The 25232-nt window shown below is 42.3% G+C and overlaps 1 protein-coding gene across 1 annotated transcript in view; it reads right to left on the bottom strand.

Moving 5' to 3' along the window:
- Window positions 1–4136: 4136 nt before the first annotated feature.
- Window positions 4137–25232, bottom strand: part of LOC308282420 (myosin-7-like) — a gene marked incomplete at both ends in the record, with an annotated part of 44875 nt that continues 23779 nt past the window's right edge. Inside the window, 15 exons of the mRNA XM_080722765.1 lie at window positions 4137–4160; window positions 4706–4837; window positions 6908–7003; window positions 13746–13850; window positions 16089–16385; window positions 17222–17425; window positions 18084–18392; window positions 19001–19125; window positions 19611–19776; window positions 20503–20686; window positions 21912–22108; window positions 22765–22883; window positions 23473–23599; window positions 24362–24568; window positions 24995–25177. Of these exons, the coding sequence (XP_080578891.1) occupies window positions 4137–4160; window positions 4706–4837; window positions 6908–7003; window positions 13746–13850; window positions 16089–16385; window positions 17222–17425; window positions 18084–18392; window positions 19001–19125; window positions 19611–19776; window positions 20503–20686; window positions 21912–22108; window positions 22765–22883; window positions 23473–23599; window positions 24362–24568; window positions 24995–25177 (2475 nt within the window). The remainder of the gene's footprint in view (window positions 4161–4705; window positions 4838–6907; window positions 7004–13745; window positions 13851–16088; window positions 16386–17221; window positions 17426–18083; window positions 18393–19000; window positions 19126–19610; window positions 19777–20502; window positions 20687–21911; window positions 22109–22764; window positions 22884–23472; window positions 23600–24361; window positions 24569–24994; window positions 25178–25232) is intronic.

Genomic DNA, 25232 nt, shown 5'->3' with positions numbered 1-25232 from the left:
GACGTTCGGCCGGGACCCAAACTAGTGAAAATAGCAGATCTACAATCAATCAATCAATCAATCAATCAATCAATCAATCAATCAATCAATCAATCAATCAATCAATCAATCAATCAATCAATCAACTTTTATTGAAAGACTTCAAGGTCCATTAAAAACAACCACATAAAAACACAATATAAGTACACAAAGTGCAAAAAGAAGAACACCCCTAGTATAAAACAACAGCTATAACAAAAGACTCATACCAGTGTTTCTAAAACAGAGAGTGATACCTGGTAGCACTGAGGCAGGGGTTAGTCAGCAGCTTGATAATAGAGTTTTGAGACTCATCCAATCGGCCCATAAATTATCAAGTGCATGAAAAGTATTAAAGGTATATTCAGTGATTGTATTTCATTCAAATAAAAATATAATTGGTACATTTTCCATTCATTCGCCTCACTAGAATGTGTGCTGACCATATAAGGACTTCCACCATGGCCTGTGTTGCGAGCATAGCTAAATTCGGTTTTCAGAGGTGGCCAGCCAGTCCTCGAAATAATAAAGTAAAGTACAAATACAAATGTACTTATTACACCACTCTGTTGGGGGGAACTATAGTCAGAGGAATAGGAACACAATGGCTATAATAGGCCTATTTCAGACAGATTTCAGCAAATAAAAGGGAATCTTGAACCAGTCTTTACAAAATCTTTAGAGGCATCTCACATCTAACAACTGAAATCTTTTAAAAATCATCATAAGTCTTTGGGGAGTCTTTTTCAAATCTTTTAGTGTGAGAGGGTAGTCTTTTAGAAATCTTTCCAAATCTTTCCAAAATCTTTTCAAAGTTGTTAGATGTAAGAGGGCCTTTAGGGACAAGATGACCCCCGGCCACTTTCATTATCACTGAATACACCTTTAACACCCATATTACAGAACAACTCACTTGCACTGCTCCACCTTTGTTTTCTCATTAAAATGTGCATGCCATCATTGTAAGCAACCTGCAGTTTATACAGTTTACAACATGTCGCAAATGTGGATCCACTATTTTCACTACTGACTAATTCTTACTTCTGTATTATATATTTTTTAATGGAAATAGTATTTTTGTATTTGTGATTTAGTATTTTTGATTTGTGAATATATATATATATATATATATATATATATATATATATATATATATATATATTTTTTTTTTTTTTATTTTTTTTTTTTTTTTTCTTCTTTTTTGATCCCTTCAGAATGTGACAACAGGGAACAATCCTGACAAATTAAACTCTGGGAAAATATTCTTAACTTAATTAAATTTATGAATGAAGCTGCGCCTGCGGCCGGCTGTATAAAATGTGTCCTCGGAATGCATTTGTCCACCGGGCCGCACTTTGGAGCTCATGTGCAGCAAACGCGCTGATCTGAAGTGTCCCTTGACAAACATGCAGGCTACATCTAAAGAACGGGGCTATTCTTCTAATACCCAAAATAACAATGCCCTCACTTAAAACAGAAACAAGACCTGTTTTTGCAGATCTACAAGGAAGTGACATGCTATGAGCTTGTATATCTGCGACTATTTTTGAATAGCCAAAGGGCACCTGTGGGGGTCCCCGGACCCCACTTTGAGAACCAATGTGCTCTTATAATATACAGAAGGCTATTAACTTTCCAACATCCCATCGTGCATTGCGCAGAAATTGGACAGAGCTTCCGGCGCCGCAGCCAAGTGTGATCTACAAGCTCACAACGGCTGCATCTGCGACGCGACGTGAGCTTGTATGTCTGCTGTTAACCGGAAGTGTGGTGCAGTGCAAAACATTCTCCAGTAAATTCCCACAGAAAGAGGTGGATAGGGTCTGCCAATTGTAGTCCTAGAGCGGTGTAGCCTGAACGCTAGATATGGACACGACAAATTCATAACTCATATTCAACCAAATGGACCCTTTGTGTTAGGACCGGTTGAATGTACCCTTCTTCCCCCAAAAAAGATATTGACTCTCTACTCCATGGTGTCACCCAACACCACATTCCAAAGTGCCAGTATAGTGTTTTATTACCCTGCCGATCAAGATAAGGGGCATCCTGCCAGGGTCTCTTCTCTTCATGTGCACACAGTATTGAGCCTCTCAGACCACATGTAGAAGATCATGAATCATGGAATGCGGCGAATTAAAGCTTAATGAAATAACATTCCATAACATGAACATATGTGTTGTATTCTAACACGATGTACATCAACTATGCATTGATTTTAACATGTACGAATATGTATTTCTTTGGTTATTTAACTTTTTAAACCATCTGCCCTCTGAACGATATAAAACAATGATGCTTGATACCTCTACATGTCTAAAATAATGATGATTACAAATATCTGGTCAAATGTAGGAAAATCTCGTTCCTTAGAAGTTAACAGGAAAAAGTTAATTTCACTCCATCTAAGAAAGGGGGTTTGCCGAAAAGACTGTGCCTCAACCCCACCCATTCCGGGGCTTAGGAACAAGCCCCGCCTACTCACTTTATAAGTGACTTCCTGGTTTTCCCTCACGCTCTTAAAAAAAATCACTGAACAGACAACTACAGAACAGTAGGGCTAAAGACCACTCACCCACCGGGGGCTGTCATGCCCCGGTGATCACAGCTCTCTCTCTCTTGCAAAAACATCACTGAACAGACAACAACAGGACAGTAGGGCTAAAGACTACTCAGCCACCAGGGGCTGCCACGCCCTGGTGACCACGACTTGGTCTCTCAACATAGAGTCCTGCCGGACTCATCATCAGGACTGCCAGTCCGTGGGATTGAGGCACGCTATCTCTCCCACTCCGACGACGACATCAACCAGATACCCAGACAGTGAGATTTGGAGCATGCGCGCTCTCTCCCCCTCCAGCGGTGAAGACAACAGACGTGGGTGAAGACCACTCAACAGCAGCAGGGTCTCCTGCTCCTGAGCAAGCGCCTCCTCCAGCCAGCGGGGGGTGCCTCTCCATCCTGCTCTGCACACGCTACTTCCTGTGGATCTCCAAGATGGCTGCCTCCATTCAGGCCGCATGTGCAGACCGCATGGCGACGACGCCCAGCCAACATGGCCGACCTAGCGCATGCTAGCAACCAGCTAGCTCTCTCTCTTTCTCCTCCTACTCCCACACACGTGACGCCGACGGACCCTCTAAAGTAAGGCAGTGAGTGTTTACAGTGTCAATGGCAACTAAGATAGAGTAGGGTTAGATATTGAATGTTTAAAGATCCTCTATTATTTCATTTCTTTCATTTCTTTTCTTTTGGTGATTGTTTTGATTTATATGTTTTTGGGGAAACGATATGCAACACTGGATAACATGTACAGTAGCCTGCCATCTATTTTGTACAGTTTGACAGGTTTTAAAATACTATGCCTACTACTTCCCTAGGAACCCATTTATCTATCTTTTGCTTGAAGAATCAGACATAGTTATGCTAGTCTGAATGTACATTTTATGATTTTTATAATAAATCACTTTTTCATATTTTAACCTTAAGTAACCAGTGTGGACAGTGACGTTCTTTCTGTGTGTTTTGAATCAATGTGATTGGTACTGAAATCTTAAATGCTTAGGCATTCTATTAAAAGGTAATTTGTCATTTTTAGTAAATATTCATATTTTACAGTATGTATGCACAGTAATGAACATTTATTGCAACTCTGCCAAGAACTCACGCTTGTAAACAATAGCGTGATAGAGAAATTATGTTTCATAATTATTTTATGAAATATTATTTTTAATATTACGATATATATTAATACTGTATCCATATTCAGTATTGTAAATCATTAGTTATATGCCAATCAAACAATTGAAACACCTGTGTTTGACCCAAAATATGGCCGCTCTAGAACTGCAATTGCGTCACCGTTGGCACGCCCTATAGCTCAAATCTAAAATGACACTGATGATTTCCTGGATTGAATGGGGTAATGGATTTGCTTTTTGGGAACAAGTTTATGTCAAGTTATAGACTCAATTATAACATCTTTTACATTACATGTACATCAGAGAAAGTAGGCACAGGACACACTCCAAACAGAATGCTTTTAGATTGCTTTATTCATTGTTCTGCTATGTTGCATAGAGAAACACAATCCCATTAGAACGCTCTGTCAGGGAGCCTCACTCCTCATCTGCTTTACCTTTCTGTAAAGAGGAGAGAAGATTGTTATTGTATTAAAATAATAGAGAATTCACTTTCACGTTTCACAACACCCATTATTAGGCCTGAACGCAAAGCTGTGTCACTTTAGATTTGCACCACTTAAACCATTATTTTATGCTTTAACTATTACAAAATAGCAGATCTACAAGCTCACAAGCTTGTAGATCTGCTATTTTCGAAAAGTCGTGAACATTTGTGCAAGTCTTTGAATATTTTTGACCAGATTCTATGTCTTATAAATCCTTCTTCTAAATAAGTGGTTCACAAATGTTTTCATGCCAAGGACCCCCAAAATTACTTGTATTTGGCCCGTGGACCTCCCATCTCAAAACATGTTGTTCCATGGACCACCCAGAAGCAAATATTTGAATTACAAATGTTTGATTTTAAAAAGATATATTCCAAGAACTCGTTGCCGCGCTGTGAGCTTGTATAGCTGCTATTTTTCAATAGTTAAAGTATTAAATAATTCTAGGCCTAACAATAATAAATGGTCAAATAGTGACGTTTGCCTCCAGATGCCTACCTTGCCCGTGTCGCGGCTCTTGGCTCTCATCTTGTTGACCTGAGACTCAGCGATGTCGGCCCTCTCGTCTGCCTCGTCCAGCTCATGCTGCAGTTTACGGAACTTCCCCAGACTGCTGTTGGCTTGTTCCTCCTGGAATGAATATGTGTGGGGGATTATTCAAGGTGGTTAGGCTTGTCTTCACATGTTATTAAGTTACCAGTAACTGCTAGTGTCAATGACTCAATATTAGCTGATAGACTCCACACACCTCTTCGCTGCATAGAAATCACTATTTATTTAAAATGTTATGTCATTAGCTGCGTTTACATGGACAGCTTTCTTTCAATCTGATTAAAATAAACCTGATGATTAGCTGCATTTAGATGGACACTTTTAATCAGATTAAAACAAGATTTAAAAAAGATCTGATTAAAATTATCCATGTATACACCTAAATATAAATAAACCCGATTAAACCCAACCTGATTTAAATTCTAATCAGGTGCAGAGGGGTGGTCTAGGCCTTTTTACAACCTGATCAAACAACAGATCAGATTGATCACATCTAATGTAAACACTTGATCCAAAACCTTCAATTGACAGAGTGTTGTCAAAACTAATCTCTCATGAACTCCCTGCTAGCCTAAGGCCTCGAACACACTGTAGGATTTTGCGTGGTCGGCAAGTCATCAGATCATTAGAGTATTTCACACTGCACGAGTGACTTTCTTGAAATCGTCTCGTTGTGGCTTTCGCCGACAAGATTGATCACAAGACAGATCACCGACAGGGGGTCACACACTGCCAGATATTTCACCAGGATGCATCCCCGATACATAGCCAATATTACATTTGTTTTTATTCTAATTGTGCACAAGAGCGGGCGCTAATGATTTTCCTCTCGCTGTGGGTGCACACATGCACGCATGCACGCACACACACACACACACACACACACACACACACACACACACACACACACACACACACACACACACACACACACACACACCGCACCTGTTCATGTTTTCATAATGCTGCTGCTGCTGCTGCGTGGTTTTATCACATATTGTGAGATGGTTTTATATTGCTATGAAACAGCATCCTATATAATTATGATGAAAGTCATGAAACAGACTATTAGGCCTATTTAACAGCAATATTAGCCTACTAGTGATCTGTCCGCTGGACCGCTGCGTAATAATGTCCTCTCCAGCTCTCCTCATGTTAAATTCTTCAACCCGCAGCCCTGCATCGGGCCCGGTAGGTTATTTAAATACATGGCTGCAGTACGGGCGGCTAAAATAATTAAAACAGCTGCGGGACTAGGAGGAGAACCACGTATCTGTCTGTCTGTTCCCCCCCCCCCCCCCCTCCCCCCTCTCTCTCTCCTTTTCTTTCTCTCCGCGTCTCCATTAGAAACAGAGAGAGAGAGAGAGAGAGAGAGCGAGAGCGCACTAGTTTATGGATGCGCTGTGCCTGTGACAGAGACAAATATCAAAGCTGCTTGATAGAAACGCTGGGGATTCGGGAAGCTGTGCGCTGGAATCGCGCGCAGATTTTCTCACAGAGGGTTTCACACACAGTGAGTAAAACCCCGGCGAGCAAAGCCCGATCTTGTGGCAGATCACCGTTTTTGTCGGCGAGCGCCAAAATTGGTCGTCGACAGCATAATCGGCTCAAAAATTCGGGCAGTGTATTCGAGCCTTAAGGAACAAAACAGCGGAGGGCGCTGTTTATCCTTTTTTCTTTCTTTTGACAATGTCTCCCCAGATTGTGTCAAAACAAACTTCCAAGAGGCTAGATGTGTGTGTACTAATAGTAGGTGTGCAGAATGCTATTTCTGAATATTCCTATTCACCTCGTCAAGGGCTTTCCAGTTTATCAGTGTTGCCGTGCCTGCTAATCATAAGCAGCTATTGTTGTTGTTTTTTTCCTGTCAAGGACCCCCAGATTAATATCTAGGCCTATTTGTCCACTGATCCCCATCTGAACATATTTTATGCCAGGGTCCCCCCTACAAAATGTGTGTTGTTAAAATGTTTCAAATATATTCAAAACATTTCCCCCGCCAATATATTACTGAATATAGCAAATCTACAAGCTCTGTGACTGTGAGCTTGTCGTTGAACTGAGCAGCAGAGAAAAGGGGAAATGGCGCCGCCCTGGAGGAGGGCCCAGGAACAAGGTGAACAGTGGTTGAAAGGCTGAAACACTCACAGCCTCCTCTGCAGTTCTCTTGTAGGACTTGACCTTCAGCTGCAGCTTATCCACCAGGTCCTGCAGGCGGCTCAGGTTCTTACGATCCTCCTCCGTCTGCATTAAGACATTAATTCAACATGTTCGTTGATATTTTAATATCAACAAAACTAAATAATCATTTTCTTTTTGACTGGGACCCCAGTTTAGACAGTTTACAGTTTAGGCATTTAGCAGACGCTTTTAATCCAAAGCGACTTACAAAAAGCAGATAATACATCACTATAATAAACAAGATAATATGTCAGAACATCAACAACAATATAACAAATGCATATGAATATCAATCTAGAAAAACAATATAGTCAGTAAAAAAAGTTTCTAAAACACTTTACAAAAAAAGCTTCATGTATGGTCAATGAGTGTTACAGTAGTGCTATGGGTTTAGGTGGAGTCTGAAAAGGTGAGTCTTCAGTCCACGGCGGAAGCTAGGGAGTGAGTCTGTTGTTCTAAGTGCGGCAGGGAGTTTATTCCACAGTTTGGGTGCCTGGGGGGCTTTTAGCGAGGCTTCTGTCAGCATCCCTGTGTTGGCTGATCTGAACGGGTGGGGTTGTAGGGGGTTGATCAGGTTTTTGAGGTATGGAGGAGCCCCCCACCCTGACGAGCACTAAGAGTTGAGGCATTACATTTTGTATAACCTGGTTCTATTTTGAAAATAGCCGATTTACATGCTCACAACGCTCACAATGTAGATCGGCTATTTTCACAATTTCTGCCTCTATTATTTGACAATTTGGCCAATGTTTAATTTGGAATTTTAGAGGTATTAAAAAGTCCTTAAATTGTCACTTTAGCAGATACCCTCTACACATTTAAACGTTATGTTGGTTTGTTTACTGTTGAGAGAGAAAACAATGTTGCATGTTAAGCTAATCATCTGTGGGGACCCCCCAATATAATGTGGGGACCCCCCCTGGGGGTCCCGACCCACAGGTCGAGAAGCACTGCTCTACAGTACATCTCCTGTAAGGACTGTACCTGGTAGGTGAGCTCCTTGATGGGTTAGGGTTAGGGTTAGGGTTAGGGTTAGGGTTAGGGTTAGGGTTAAGGACTGTACCTGGTAGGTGAGCTCCTTGATGGGTTAGGGTTAGGGTTAGGATTTATAATGGACTGGTTGTATTTCATGCGACAGAGGACTGTTCATTTGCTCTGGCCTATGAGGGGTTTCTGTCATCCGACATCACTGCTTCAAACTAGACCCATAATATTGTTATTACTAATAATAGTCATGCTAATAATGATGATAATAATACTAATGGTAATACTAATAATAATAATAGAAGAATAAATCCTAAAGTCCCACTGATGAGTATGAGTGGTGATTCTGTGTGACTACACCTGAACCTAAGAGACTGTGCAAGGCAGGGACGTCAAACCCCCTGAGTCCACTTAACACTAGACCGCATACCCAGCAGTCATCAACCATCCCAGTAGGAAGAACAACAATTATTCTAGGAAACTAAACTTAAGTTTTTTGTCTCTCGGACTGGTTCTTTAGACCATAGTCCAGGGTCCCAACATTCCAGGAATCTGGCCCATCAAGAACCTCTACAACTGCCCTGATAAAAAGATGAACAATGTTCATAAAAAGACATTATATATATTTATATTTATGTCTCTCAGACCAGCCCTCAAGATTTAACAGAAGTCCTTTTATGTCAAGATGAGTATGTGTTAATGGCCCAACATTCCATATCCCATACTGACACTTATTCAATACGACAAATCCAACGTACCCGATCCTAAAACCAGGCACTTCATGCTTTACAGTAACTACCAGACTTGAATAGGCCCCTTCGTTAGGATTTGTAGCTGATCTTAAAATCAGACACTCCATGCTTTACAGTAACCAGCAGACTTGAGTAGACCCCTTCAAAAAGCGTCAGGATGCAAGATATCGTCTGGGCATAATGCCTTTTATAAACATCAACTCACTGCCATAAAAGGAGTAAAGGAACCCCCAAATAGTAACCAGAATAAAATACATTCTTAAAAATGCAAGCCCTCTACTCATGAAACCCCCACACTATGAGAATTACTGGTTACAATTAAAACCTTTTTAAAGGAAGGGGGCATCCCTGGGTCATACAATGGTATACCATCTTAAAAAGAACATGAAAGGAAGCCAACAAACCAAATTATAGTTTTATTAACAAATATTTTTTTTTTTTTTTTTTTTACAAAAGGCATAAGAGAATACCGGGATGGTGGATGCTACTATAGTCATGTATATTATATTTATAAAATAGAAATAGGACTAGGTTTATCCTCCATAGTGTGCACATACCTAAAAGCCAAAACATATACAGTATATCACAAATCTCTCACTATGGTTTCTCATTCAACCCATTGGGTACCACTGTTTTAAGTAGCTATCCATCTGTGCTCAAAAAGCTTTCGCTGCCCGCTGGTCCATCGAACTCCACACTCTAAACCTGTGATGATTAAATGGGAAATAGAATGCAAGCGAAAATGTGTATACAATGTTGTTTGGGCCGTTGTACCCTTGATTTGTCCCAGATGCTGCCTCAGTCGTACCTGTAAGGGATGTTTAGTTTCTCCAATATAGTGTTTTTGACACCGTGTACAGGTAATAATATAGACTATGTTTGGAGTATTAAGGGAAAGAGAATCCAAAATGGGAGCTGATGTTTGACTATATGGATTCCTAATAAATTTCCTGGCTCTAAAGTGCTCTCTCTGCAATGACCCTAAAGCCTGGACAGGAAGGGAGGAAAAAGCAGACCGTACCAAAAGGTCCCCAAGATTCTTGTTCTTTCTAAGTGCTGATATGATTCTATAAGTACCCAGTGCAGGATATGTTTGTTGTGTATTTGTAAAGTTCTGTTTAAATGCATGATGTAAAGGCTGTAGCCTATGGGAGAATGTAGTTATAAAAGGAATGAGACTAGCATTATTTGGGGATTGAGTGACTGAAGAGGAAAAGGATGCATCAGCAGCCACCTGTTGAACACTGGGAGATACAAGCAGATCGATCTCAACAGCAGGGCCAGAGAAAGGTCTCTGGTGACCTCTTGTGGACATCGAAGGACTTACAAAGGTAGGTGCCACCCGAGCCAGAGCCAAATCCTGCTGAGATGCAACATCTACCTGGCCATCAAGGGACATTTCCATAGGCCTTAAGCGAGTGGGAGAGAGAACCGCCAACGTACTATTCTTTATGGTCCGAAGGAACCTCTTACTATATCCTCTCTTACGAAGGGCTATAAATAATATGTGTACTGCCTCATTAAAGTGCTGTGTAGATGAAGATATTCTATAGAAACGAATAATCTGAGATTTAACTATACCAGGAAATGTATGCTTGGGATGATAACTATGTTTGTGTAGTAATGCATGTGTATCGGTATCCTTAAAGTACACCTTAGTATGCAATTGCTTTTGTGTCGAGTCAATGTGATTGAAGAATACTGTAGTATCCAAAAAATTGACTTCTGTTGGATGGATAACGTATTTAATCGTTATAGAAGCATGATGTGTGTTAAGAATCCGAATGAAGTTATCAAAGTGCTGTAGGCTGTATGGCCAAAGTCCAATGATATCATCCAGGTATCTATAATACATCACCGGTTTCAAGGGGCATTTTGCCAAAGCGTCTCTCTCCCATTCGCTCATGTAAATTTTGCATAGGCCGGTGCAAACTTTTTGCCCATAGCCGTGCCCTGTATCTGTAAGTAATGTTTATCGTTAAAAATGAAATCATTACAATTCAAGCTAAGCTCCAGAAGTTTCAATAAGGCTTGGTCAGGTCTAGTGTTATCCGGATGTGCCTGAAACAATCTATTAACTGTCTGCAATCCGGTGGCCGTATCTATGTTGGTATATAAACTATCAATATCAATGGTAAAAATATAGGTACAGGAGGGCACTACTATGGGTTTGATCTTAGCCAGAAAGTCATATGTATCCCTAAGATAACTAGGATGTAACATAGAAAGGGGATTAAGGAAATGATCTATAAACTGTGCTATGTTATACGACTCGCTACTACAATCCGAGACTATGGGTCTGCCCGGAGGAACTCTAGAGGGGACTGTCCAGGTCAAGGGGTCCTTATGGATCTTTGGAAGTAAATAAAATATCCTAGGTCTGGGGTCATCTGGTCCAAATAAAAAGTTTCTCTGTCGTGAGGTTATATGTTTACTCTGATAAAGTGTTGTAATGATCTCCCTTAATTTCTCCTGTGTCTGTTTCTGTATACTATCTGCAATGGGTCTATAATATCTAGCATCCGAAAGTTGTCTGTTTGCTTCAAAAACATACTGGAAAGTATCCAGTATGACAATCTTTGAACCTTTATCGGCTGATTTAATCACTATGTTTTTGTTGTTCCTCAATTCCCTAAGACTATTCCTTTCTAATGCAGTCAAGTTATCCTTTCTGTCAGATGGGCAATCATAGTTGTTAAGTACATGATTGTCCAAATGTATAAGTCGCTTTATTCTAGCATCCAGCTGGGAGCTCTGAGGTTCCCAGCTGGATGGGAGAACAAACGGCATCTGACCATCAGTTTCTGTATCCTGAAAATAATCAATTAATTTAAGTCTTCTATGATATTTATAAGTGTCCCGTCTGAGTTCCTCCCAGTCCTGTTTCTCTGGGCGCGGAACAAAAGTGAGACCTCTCTCTAATACTTGAGTCTGCATGGCCGTTAGCCGGAAAGACCTAGATAAATTCATTATGTTAGAGTGGGAATTAAACATCTCAGCAGGAGAAGGAGATAATGGAACCACAGGTTGAACAGGCTGAGAAACACCAGGAGAATTCCCCACTTCTAAAAGAGGAGGTGATACTGCATCAACAGGCTGCGTCAAATGGGACAGAACAGTGGAGGTCAAAGGCACAGAATCCGACAATACATTAGGTCGCTGATCCCGTGAAGGGGATTCGAGCAAACTAGAAGGGGCCATACCTGTGTGTCTATACAATGTAGAGTCCAAGTTATGGTGCGACTCTATTGAAAATTTAGCTGTGTGCACCAACTGTCAAATATGAACTTTCCTGTGCCCTGTGTCCAGTGCACCGAATCCCTTGTACAATTGAACTGATCAGGATGAACAGTCTTAAGATGTTTAAAATGTGCTTTAATGTAGCTGTTAATGTGATTCAAATTAGTCTTCTGCTTAGTCGTAAGAAATCTGGAAAAATTAATCAAAGGCAAAAAAATAGATGCATTCGGAAACACTTTTTGTGCCTCCCGATGCATCATGCTGAGTTGTTTGAGTGCAGTCTGAAAAACATCCAAGTCTTTACAGTTTATCCCCACCGAAATAATAACTATTTCCACCTCAGCGTGGACCTCCGACATCTCAAAGAGCTTCGACATATGATAGAAGCCCGCTCCAGGGTAGCTATCAATTTGTATGCCTTTACGATTAGATGAGGGAATACGTGCCAAATTACTGTCCCCCAGAACTACCACACGTTCCCTGATTTCGAGTTTCCAGTCCAGCAGTTTTTTGCCCTGTCTGGCCCTGTGATAAGCTGGTATACAAGAGAATGAAGGTGTTACAGTAGATCCAATGGAGGCCCCCATAGTAGGTTCTGGTGTTGGCCGAGCAGGACTAGTATGAGAGGGTTCAGAGGATAGTTTTTGATCAAGGATCAACCCTTGTAAGGATGTTACATTCATCATAACCCTAGACCGTTTCGCACCAGACCTCCCGTGGGCGCCTCCTGTTGGAGAAAGAGAAGTCAATAGAACTTTATTAAAACTCTCCAATGTTGTGGATGCATGCACATGAAGAGATGAATTAGACTGGGACTGACTAGATGTAGCCAAGGAGGACATTTGAGAATAACTTAAAGGGCCAGTAGCAGTGGACTCCTCAGTAACTTCAAACCCCAATTTCAACTGCTCAGGAAACAAAGGTGAAGTGCCCTTATGGCCCTTATGGCTTAATACTCCCGCTATCGGTGTTGATGATGAAGATGGAGGAGGAGGAGAGTAAAGCAAGTCGTCGATCTCTAACTCCTCACTAAGATCATCTCTGACCCTCGTTCCCCCCTCCGTCTGCTCCTCTGGAACAGACGGAAGAGACGGAACCAGAGGGCGAGGGGCCATTCTATTTGACAGTGGTCTCTGTTCCCGGGGGGTCAAGGGTTAGGGTTAGGGTTAGGGTTAGGGTTAAGGACTGTACCTGGTAGGTGAGCTCCTTTAGGGTTAGGGTTAGGGTTAGGGTTAAGGACTGTACCTGGTAGGTGAGCTCCTTGATGGGTTAGGGTTAGGGTTAGGGTTAGGGTTAGGGTTAGGGTTAAGGACTGTACCTGGTAGGTGAGCTCCTTTATGGTTAAGGTTAGGGTTAAGGACTGTACCTGGTAGGTGAGCTCCTTTAGGGTTAAGGTTAGGGTTAAGGACTGTACCTGGTAGGTGAGCTCCTTTAGGGTTAAGGTTAGGGTTAAGGACTGTACCTGGTAGGTGAGCTCCTTTAGGGTTAAGGTTAGGGTTAAGGACTGTACCTGGTAGGTGAGCTCCTTTAGGGTTAAGGTTAGGGTTAAGGACTGTACCTGGTAGGTGAGCTCCTTTAGGGTTAGGGTTAGGGTTAAGGACTGTACCTGGTAGGTGAGCTCCTTGATGGGTTAGGGTTAGGGTTAGGGTTAGGGTTAGGGTTAGGGTTAGGGTTAAGGACTGTACCTGGTAGGTGAGCTCCTTTAGGGTTAGGGTTAGGGTTAAGGACTGTACCTGGTAGGTGAGCTCCTTTAGGGTTAGGGTTAGGGTTAAGGACTGTACCTGGTAGGTGAGCTCCTTTAGGGTTAGGGTTAGGGTTAAGGACTGTACCTGGTAGGTGAGCTCCTTGATGCGTCTCTCGTACTTACGAACTCCCTTCACAGAATCACCGGCTTTTCTTTGCTCTGCTTCCACCTCCACTTCCAGCTCCCTCACCTGAATAGGAAAGCATTATGTCTGAGTATACAGTTTGAATAAAACTAAAACATTATGTCTGAGTATACAGTTTGAATAAAACTAAAACATTATTATCTGAATATACCGTTTGAACTAAAGGTAAGCATTATGTCTGAGTATACAGTATGATTAAACTAAAACATTATGTCTGAGTATACAGTATGATTAAACTAAAACATTATGTCTGAGTATACAGTATGATTAAACTAAAACATTATGTCTGAGTATACAGTATGATTAAACTAAAACATTATGTCTGAGTATACAGTATGAATAAAATGTAAGCATTATGCCTGAGTATACAGTATGAATAAAATGTAAGCATTATGCCTGAGTATACAGTATGAATAAAATGTAAGCATTATGCCTGAGTATACAGTATGAATAAAATGTAAGCATTATGCCTGAGTACTGTATGTAGCGTGCGTTTAGGGAAAAGAGAGTGAGTCGAATATTAAGGCAGAGATCACACTGCAAGAATGAAGCCTATAAATAGCAACACATACTGTACCACTGCAGTTGGAGGCACGTCACTTTGTGACGTGTTGTCACAGCTTGCAGATCAGCTATTTCCGATATTAGATATATATGTTTGGAAAGTATAACATGATTAAATGTGTCAGTAATTTGTATATTTAAGTTGTCATTATTTCTGCCTAAAATCTAAACAGAAATTTAAATACAACTAGAAAGATGCAATGCTAGGAAATTGTAACCTCGCCTACCAGGCTTTGATTTGGTTCCCTCTGTTTGTTTTCTCCAATCCTTATTAAAATGCTCCAGTAGCCTAGTGTAGTCTTGCCAGTCGCTAACAGTTGGACTAAAATATGCATCTACCAAACAAATTTGCATTTTCTTATTCAAGTCAATGGGTTTACTCTATGAAGTTTTTAGTTAGTTTTTATTACTTTACAGTACCTTACATTTGTGTCAAATCTTTCCCCTTAAAATACAGTATGTCACGGGGAAAGTACATTGCAGTGCAACTCAGAGGTCTGTTCTACTAAGTTTAACTGGTTAAACTGAAGTGATATTGATCGATTCCAAATATTATCAAATCCGTGGCACCCCTGGACGGCACCCACTTTGGGAAACCCTGCTATAGTGTGTTGCCCTTTATGCAACCACACTAACAATACAGTATATGAAGTAGTATTTAGAAACCCAGTGTGTGTGTGTGTGTGTGGTCAGTCCGCTCTCACCCTGGTCTCATTACTATACAGTACACCATGCAGTAAGACTCCCTAATCGGGAGATATGCGACCGTCAGGTCGCATGTATGTTGTCAGCAAAAAGCAACCTCATGGTGGCGCTAGAAGAGGTGCATGTGAGAAATCAGGGGCGGAGGTTGTGGTTTGCCAGCCAAGGAGTGTGTGTGCAAAGTTTGGCATGGATAGGGGCAACGGTGCCGGAGATAAAAGTCTGCAAAAAGCAACCTGATGGTGGCGCTAGAAGAGGGTCATGTAGGAAATCAGGGGCGGAGGTTGTGGTCTGCCAGCCAAGGAGTGTGTGTGCTCACCCTGGTCTCCAGCTTCTGGACCTGCTCCTTGCCTCCCTTCATTAACTATACAGTACATTATTCTTACATGGGGCGTCACAAGGGGTAGGAAAGTGGGACTGAGTTACCAGGGCCCAAGGTGGAGGGACCCTAGTAACTTTAGCTATTGAAAAATAGCAGATATACAAGCTCACAGCGCGGCACCGAGTGCCGCGCTGCGAGCTTGTAGATCTGCTATTTTTTTTTCTTCTTGTAGATCTGCTATATGTATTTTCAAAGCGAACGTTTGTAACTAAAATTTTGCTTCTGGGGATCCCTGGAACTAGATATTTTGAAATGGGGGTCCGTGGCCAAATAAATACAATTATCACATGAAAAGGTTTGAGAACCACTGACTCTCTCAAGAACAGACTAACTGAGCTCCAGTTAAGTGAAAAGGACCTTTTCTTTGACGATGGCTGGACAGATTGCTGACATAGAAACATAGGGTTTTTTTCAAAAATCTCAGAAGGATTCAAAAGACACTTATAGAATCGGGTCAAAATTCAAATTTTCACGATTTTTCAAAAATAGCAGATCTACAAGCTCGCACCGCGGCACTCGGTGCCGCGCTGTGAGCTTGTATATCTGCTATTTTTCAATAGTTAAAGCATAAAATAATGATACACAAAATGTGTACCCGTTCTAAATGGGTTAACTATACAGTACACTACTCTCACCCTGGTCTCCAGTTTCTGGACCTGCTTCTTGCCTCCCTTCATGGCGATCTGCTCGGCCTCGTCCAGGCGGTGCTGCAGGTCCTTGATGGTCTGCTCCATGTTCTTCTTCATGCGCTCCAGGTGGGCGCTGGTGTCCTGCTCCTTCTTCAGCTCCTCGGCCATCATGGCGGCGTCCGTGATGGCCTTCTTGGCCTTCTCCTCGGCGTTGCGGCACTCCTGCACCGCCTCGTCCACCTCGCCCTGGAGCCCCGACGTGTCTCCCTCCAGCTTCTTCTTCTGGTTCAGCAGGCTGGTGTTCTGGAAAGACATGAACATGAAAAAACATAAATGCTTGTCGATATAACATGGCAGCGTTTTATGAGAATAAATTCCTCTTAGGTTTTCTATTGAACGGTGCTAACCGCTCCTACATTTGGCTTTGTGTTTAGGTCCCTTTATGAGTGTCAATATGAGCAGGAACTCCATGTATGGAGATAACTAACGTCACGGCCAGAACGGCCCGCACAAGGACATAAGGTCCAGTAAGTGATTATTTTGGTTATGTAGCCTATTAATCCATTTAGAACATGAACCCCTTTCTTTCAATCCGGGAACATTTTCGGAGTAGTTGTTGCTATGTACAGTATATACAGTAGCAACATAATTGTTGTCATTGTAAAAAAAAATATATATAAATAAATAAATATATGATACGTAGTTTTTTCAGAAAACCTAGATTTAGAAGACATTTTTAGAATCTAAACTTATGCCTCATTCACACTACAGATATATAGTTGAACGTTTTGCTTGGTAATTCAATGTAATCTCAATGGAAACCAGCTTTAAAGATGCAGGAGATGCTCCAAACAAAGCTTTGAAAGCTTTAAAGCTGGTTTCCATTGAGATTACATTGAATTACCAAGCTAAACGTTCAACTATATATCTGTAGTGTGAATGAGGCATAAGGCTGAGAAATGGGAACTCTCTGAAATAGCCGACCAACCTGAAAATGTAAATTTCTGTTTATATCTATGGTTCTTACAGAGCTTTTCTTTTTAAACAAGAAATCGTTTGTTTTATCCAACACGTATAGTATTACCCTACCTTTAATGTTGACTAATTTGTGTTTATTCCATTGATGACTGATGGCCTACCTGTGAGTGCAGCAGCTGGACTCTCTCGCTGACGTCCAGCAGTTCCTGCTCGGCCAGCTTGCGTCCCCTCTCCGTCTGCTCCACCATGGAGCGCAGCTCGTCCAGCTCCGCCTGCATCAGGTTGTTGCGTCTCTCCACGATGGCCGTGTTCTCCTTCAGGTCGTCGATGGCACGCAGAGCGTCGTCCAGCTGCAGCTGGGAGTCCTGATAAAACATGAAACCATTCAAGAAACGTCATCTATTTATCTATCTGAGCTTGTCTATCCTGGGATCAGTACCATTTAGTAGGGGGGCGCAGAGGCGTCAGTTCAGAAAAAGCTAAGGTATGGCAACATGACTGGTGTCTTCGCGCGCGTGCAAGACACCAGTCATGTTGCCATACCTTAGCAACGGGCATGATACAGTACATTTATTTTAAGAAGTACATAAAGTTTTCCCCCCTTTCTACGGTTTCTTGGGCTGGATATGGCAGCGTGTGTGGTTCTATATGGGCTGTGTCAATAATTCTGACAAATAATAGCTTGCAGCAATGTCTAAAAAAAATACATTTAAATAGCCAAAAGTATAAAGATATTATGGTTAAAAAAAGAACGAAAAAGAACTAATTATAATTCTGACAAATAATAGCTTGCAGCAATGTCTAAAAAATACACTTGAATAGCCAAAAGTATAAAAATATTATGGTTAAAAAAATAACGAAAAAAAACTAAGTTAGTTCATTTTGGGGAACCATGAACTTTAGTTCAAAATGTATAATTATGAACTATGAAATGAACTAGTTAATTTTAGAAGTTTTGAACTTGAACTTGAACTAGTTCATTTTGAAAGTGAACTTTCCCAACACTGAACATACTAACTATACCTTCATGTGGGAGTGGACCCCCTTCAGCTGCTTCTGGGCCTCGGCCGCCTGCCTGTTGGCTTGGCTGAGCTGGATCTCCATCTCGTTGAGGTCTCCCTCCATCTTCTTCTTCAGCCTCAGGGCCTCGTTCCTGCTGCGGGTCTCTGACTCCAGGGAGCTCTGCAAGGTGTCCACCACGCGCTGCTGGTTCCTCTTGGCCATCTCCATCTCCTCGTCCTTCTCCACCAGCTTGCGCTCGATGTCTGCCTTCACCTGGTTGAACTCCAGCTGAGCCCGGAGGATCTTCCCCTCCTCGTGCTCCAGGGAGCCCTGTGGGGAGCGGACACCACCGCACGACATCGTGACAAATGTGTCTGAACGTTGCGCCGATGAACTCTGATATCTTGGTAGCAGTGTTCATTTTGTCGACTGAAACCATGACGAAACATGTTCGTTGACAGCCTTTTTTTTTTTTTTCACTGACAAAAACGTAATAAAAAGTAAGCCATATTGACAATTTCGTTAAACAAATAAAAACTGGACTAAGATGTTTTAGAGGGAATTGTGGAGAAGAGATCCAGTAGTCATTTTATGCTTGGCTGCGCTCTGGTGTTATACGCTCTGAAAATAGCAGATCTATACGCTTACAACGCGTCGTGCTGTGGCGTGTTGTGAGCTTGTAGATCAGCTATTTTCAGCATGGAACCAAGTGTAAAATCAGGCATTAAGAGGCCATCAAGGCCTGCCAAAATACATTTTAGTCGACCAAATCAACTGTAGATTTAGTTGACCAAAACCTTACTAAAACAAAAACATTTCAAATGACAAAAATATGACTCAAACTAAATGGAATTGAGTTCAAAAGACTAAGATTAAAACTAAATCAAAATTTGCTGTCAAAACAACTCTGCTTTGGAGCGTATTGTTACAGTTCTCACCTCGGCTTCCTCCAGAGCAGCCTGTATCTCAGCCTTCTCTTGCTCCAGTGTCTTTCGGGCCTTCTCCAACTCATGGATGGCCTTCCCTCCCTCACCGAGTTGCTCGGTCAGGTCAGAAATCTCCTCTGTTTTCAAAAGTATGGGATTATTATTAAGAAACACAATTTATTATGTGAAAGATTTTGTAGATATATAGAGTAGTATACAGAGTAGGCTGTTCCACATTTGTCTGCTAACGTGTGATTTCAAGTGGGGAAATGGTGGGGTTATGTGCTGATCCGTTTTCACGCACATTTGCTCATTAATAACAGGTGCAACCCTCAAGATGACTCATTTTGCCTAATCTGGCCGTGAGTGACCTGAAATGGGGTTGACGCCCCCTGCTCTATGCTCTAGGTAGATAATAGGACGATGATTTTCAGGACGGCAACACCAGGCGGAGTATGGCTGCTATGACGTTGTAGCCACTACATGGAAAGGGAGCTTCTGCCGTTGTAGGGACAGCTGCGACAGTGAGCAGGTTTATCTATCGAGCGCTGATCCATTAACCCGTTGCCGTAGCGGTCGTTGCTTAAAGTCGCTAATGTATAGATGAATGAAACCTCATTACCTTGGAGGTTCTTGTTCTCTCTCTTCATGGTCTCCAGATGGTCCAGAGACTCCTCATAAGAGTTCTTCAGCTTGAAGAGCTCAGTGCTCAGAGACCTGGCCTCCTTCTGGGTGCTCTCCAGCTCCGTCTGAGACTCCTCGTACTTCTGCTTCCACTCAGCCAGGACCTGGTTAGATAACACGTCAGGTTGGATCAGGCAATTCAACATATTGTATTGGTTCGTGTACAGAGCTGGAATCGAACGCCGGTCTCCAACTCAGCAGACTGGCAGGTAACAGGCAACACCAAGGGAGCTAGCTTGTTCTATACCGGTATACTGTATGTTTTAAGTCACTAAACCACAGTAAGCTACTTTTCACTTGATAGTTTCAGCATAGAATTTCCCCCAGGTCATATGTTTATGACATGGCTCTGTGCCATCTATAAGAGGTCTGTGTTTGTATGCACACTGCCAGTAAGCAAGTTACAGCCGGGTCTTTTGCTGGGTCGCTACACTATTGAGAAGCAACTATATGTCCTATATTGTCTTTCTAAAGTTGTACCCATAGAGTATATATATATATATAAATAGAGAGCTGACAGCCCCAGCTATTCATTTCAATGAAGTTGCTCAGTGGCATTTTGAAGCATGTGGAAGAAGCTAATCCAGGTGCATTCTGGGGGAAATTGGCACATAAGTATGTGCCAAAAATGTTGACGTCGGCGAACGTCTGACGTCACGACCGTCACGAACGTCACAAACGTCAAATGACGTCCATTGAACCCCATAGCAGACCCCAGCGGCGCGCTCTTTTGCTTGTGCATGTATTTTTCACCCCGCCTACAGTTCCAGCTTTGGCCACCATCGCTTGCGCTTCAAGTATAGCCCTGGGTTCTGGGGGCTTGGTTGTACCTTGTCAAAGTTTCTTTGCTTCTTGTCCAGAGCTGCGGCGGCAGCGTTGGATCTCTCCACGTCGGCCATGAGATCTTCGATCTCGTTCTGCAGCCGGTGCTTGGTCTTCTCCAGGGAGGAGCACTTAGCGTTGACGGCCTCCACCGCCTCCTCTGCGTCCTGCAGACGCTGGGCCAACTTCTTCCTGTTTGACAGGGTTCACACAAAAACAATACATCAGGTGTCTCTCCAGTCATCTCAGAACAATGACTTTCAGCTAAGCCGCGGTGGTTCTCCAAGTGGGGTCCAGGGACCCCCAGGGGACCCCCAGGGGGTCCCCAGCGAAAGTAATTGATACAGCATCACTATCATTTTAACCACATAATCCATTTATCTGTTGGCTATTTAAAAAATGCAGATATACAAGCTCATTGCGTGTCACTTCGTGCCGCACTGCGAGTTTGTACATCTGCTATTGTCAAACATTTTTAAACATTCAAATTATAATAATACATTTGATTTTTGACACAAATCTTCCGTTTTGGGGGTCCCTGGCACAACAAGGACCCCTAGAATTATATGTATTCGACCGCAGACCCCAATCTCAAAATATTTTTGTTCCCTAGGGACCGCGAGAAAGAAAGATTTGAGTTACAAACGTTCACTTTAAAATATGTATTCAAAGATTTCAACGCATTTTCATGATTTTTCAAAACAATAGCAGATATACAAGCTCATGGGACTATATGAGCTTGTATATCGGCTATGTTTTGAATTGACAAAGTATACATTAATGGTTAAAGTGGTTCATGTCTAACAGGGACGTATACTGGCCATTGGGAAAAGCGGGACAACTCCCGAATGGCCGGTTCATTCCCGGGCCGCTCCAGGCCGGCCATTAGGAAAAAGAAAAAAAAAAAATGTCTGGGCGGACAACAAAGTAAATCGTCACTGTCGGGCAGAAACCTTGTATCTCCAAGTTTCAAATTTGTACATTTTTTCGCAAAGCAAAGCCCTGCTTCATCATACAAGGCCGTTGCACAAAAGTAGTGAAAACAGCAGATCTACAAGCACAAAACGCCTCGCACAGCGAGGCGTTGTGTGCTTGTAGATTGGCTGTTTCCACTAGTTTAAATCATTTTTTAAAATGATAAACACAAAACAAATGGTTTTGGACATACAAGGTTTCCACCCGACAACAACGAAATATAACTCATGTACAATAATTGGCCCACTGGCTTGTCACTAACCCTAACCCTGAAATTGCAAATCTTTCAGTAGCAGCAGCGCTATAGAGAGAGATCGCTCTCTATAGCGTGCAATGAGGGCCTCTCCAACTCTTTTTCCCGGGCTGAATCAGGGGCCCAGCACGTCCCTGAAGTCTAAGGTGAAACAGATGCCAGGGATGAATGAGAAGTAGATGTTCTTACTTGGCCTCCTCCAGCTCCTCGGTCCTCTGGATGGCATCAGTCTCGTACTTGGTCCTCCACTGAGCCACCTCCCCGTTGGCCTTGGACATGCCGCGCTGCAGCTCCGCCTTGGCCTCCTGCTCCTCCTCATACTGTTCTCTCAGCAGGTCAGCATCATGGCGGGCAGACTGCACCGCGTGGGCCAGGGCGTTCTTCGCCTTTTGTGAGGGGAAAGGGTTTAGTTCACTGTTTCCCAAACAGTGGGTCCCAATTTTGGGGGGTTTGTAAGTAAGTTTTCTTTTATTAATAAAAAAAAAAACTATCTAAAGACAAATAAAAAAAAACTGAAGAAATCTCACATTTTCATCAAATAAAAACTACAACAACATTCAAAAGTATTTCACGAATAAAATAACTTCCATAGAAGTAGTGAAACTAGTAGATCCACAAGCTTGCATGCGTGGTGCGAAGTGACGTGTTGCAAGCTTGTACATCTGCTATTTTCACTAGTTTGGGCCAACGTCTAATTTATCTTTTGGGTTAGGGTTAGGGTTTAGTTAGTAGCAGAAGAATCCACACCTTATGAACTTTTATCTAAAGAAAATACATACAAAAAGGATGTGTTATCTTTTAGCCTAAAGGGTTTTACTGTACTTCCGTGCAGTATAATTTTTTGGACTAATGAAGTATTCAATCATTCAATCATTTTATGAATGATTTTATGGTAATGATGAAGCCCTACTAGGACAAAGCGCTGTTCACTTTCGGTTAAAATAAATTAAAAAAAAGACAGGAGAGTGCAGTTGTGTGCTGACTTTCCTCTAGTGTTCCCATTGTTTAACTAATACCAGGTTATTGAAGCATATGATTCTACCTTGACTTCCTCCTCCAGCTGTCTCTTGAGGTCTTCAACCTGCTGGGTGTACGACTGCTTCCCTCTGGTCAGCTGAGAGACCAGAGAGTCCTTCTCCTCCATCTGCCTGATCAGCTCACCTGTACAGAACAGTACAGTACAGTACAGTACAGTACAGTACAGTACAGTACAGTACAGTACAGTACAGTACAGTCATCAAACTTCAATTAGTTTAACTTATACAACAACATGACCTGCATTGTGTCGTACTATTCTCAGTTGCACGCTTTTCTATTACAGTGGGCCTATATGAGTTTACTGTACACCACTGCCCACTTGTGGTCAAGCTACAAAGAGGCAAGTTTCCAGAAACTGATGATGCTAGATAGTGCAGTGTGAGTGATATGTTTTTTGGCAGCAAGAAACACTTTGCCGGCTGTTCTTCTGAATGCATAGATTCATGTGTGGTTTGGGTCTGTGAAAAGATGCACTAAATATTCCTCTAGCCTTAGGGGGCATTGGCTTGAAAGCCTGAATTTACGACTGTCACAAATGCCAGGCTTTATTTAATTGTATTTATTTATTATTATTTATGTCTATTGTTGTATGTAATGTAGACTAATTGTGTTTTTCTATGGACCTTGAGTGTACAATAAGACATTCATTCATTCATTGAGTCCTACTATTCTCAGTCATGTTGAGGTCATTATGAACGGCGTCATACTGTACCATTCTCAGTCTGAAGCTTTGCTTTCTGCATGGTGAAGTCATTGATGGATCGTTGACCTTCCTCAGATTTGGTTCTGTATTCAGTCATCTGGTCCTCCAGGGTGCGACACATCTTCTCCAAGTTTGTCTGGAAAACATTTTGTTTTCTTAACATCAATGTATTATGAATCAACATGATCGTTCTTACTTGATTCTACATACTGTAATTAGCACGTTTGGCTCACTTTGGTCTCGTTGATTTGCTCCACGTTGGAGACTTTTGAATCACCTTGGTATTAAAGCGGTGGTGCCTTGTTCTGTTGTGTATGTGTCTGTGCAGTTAGCATTACTCTTATAGACCTCTGGGTGTGGTTATAATAACATGCAAATATGTCTTCCCTGTGTATTTTGAGTCAAAATGTGAGTCAAAAGGCCCAATCGAAATACACCACTTTAGTGACACACTAAAATCATCCCCTCCCCAACAGCTGTGCTGTCGTGGCTACCTTCAGGTACAGGTGAAAACCAAGTGTACTTAGGGTGCGTTCGGATATGCACACCGGGAGCACACTCACGTAGACTATTAGTTTGTATTGGCTCAGTGCTGTATGGCCAAAATAACTTTTTTTCTATTGATTACTCATCATTGATTAATCATGCAACTTCAATAATATGTTTTTTGTATTTCTCGCATTCCTAAGACAAAATTTGGATTATAGTACATTTACCCCCATTGATTCCGGATGCAATGGGGGTATACGTTTATCGTAATCAAAATATTGATTATCATTTTTGGGGGTGAACTACTCCTTTAACGATCTGCAGAATTGCCACATCTTGCTATCGCCATCTTGGGTTTGACTCACTTTGGTCTTGACGATCTGCTCCATGTTGGAGACCTCTGACTCACCTTGGTCTTGACGATCTGCTCCATGTTGGAGACCACGTCGTCCAGCTCCAGCCTCAGCTCGCTCTTCTCCTTCTCCAGCTTCTGCTTGACGCGCTGCAGGTTGTCGATCTGCTCGCCCAGGTCCGCCACGCTGTCCGCGTTCTTCTTCCTCAGCGTGGCCGTGGTGGCCTCGTGCTGCAGCGTGGACTCCTCCAGGTCCCGACGCACCTTACAATTCACAATTTATTTACAATTTAGGCATTTAGTAGATGCTCTTAAATCCCGAGCAATTTACAATAAGCAAGGTAAAACATCAAATGCATAGAAATATCAATCTAGAAAAAATTACTTGAGTAGACCAAGCACGTAATCAGTAAAAAACGTTATATACCGGTACAAAAAGACCTAAGAATGCTATCTATCTTTCATATATTGGTCATTGAGGGTAGGCGAGTGCTACGGTAAGTACTCTGGAGTCTGAAGAGGTGGGTCTTCAGACCACGGTGGAAGCTAGGGAGTGACGAGTGAGTCTGTAGTTCTAATGGAAGCTAGGGAGTCTGTTGTTTTAAGTGCGACAGGGAGTTTATTCCACAGTTTGGGGGCCAGGAGGGAGAAGAGTCTAGGATGAGAGGATTATTGTCCTGGGGTTTTTACCTTCTGGAACTCGGCCTCTCTCTTCTTGTTCATCTCGATCTGAGCAGCCGTGGCTCCGCCGGCCTCCTCCAGCCTCTCGCTGATCTCCTCCAGTTCTCTGGACAGGTCGGCTCTCTGCTTCTCCACCTTGGCCCGGGCCGCGCGCTCTGCCTCCAGCTCCTCCTCCAACTCCTCAATACGGGCCTGAAGAATGCAATTAAACGTACATTACTGTTGCTGTTGGGGCAGAAACAACACA

Source organism: Nannobrachium achirus, assembly GCF_963921795.1.
Source record: "Nannobrachium achirus genome assembly, chromosome: 3".
Lineage (NCBI taxonomy): Eukaryota > Metazoa > Chordata > Actinopteri > Myctophiformes > Myctophidae > Nannobrachium > Nannobrachium achirus.
The sequence above is the reverse complement of the archived record's forward strand: the minus strand, read 5'-3'. Positions and strand labels throughout refer to the sequence as shown.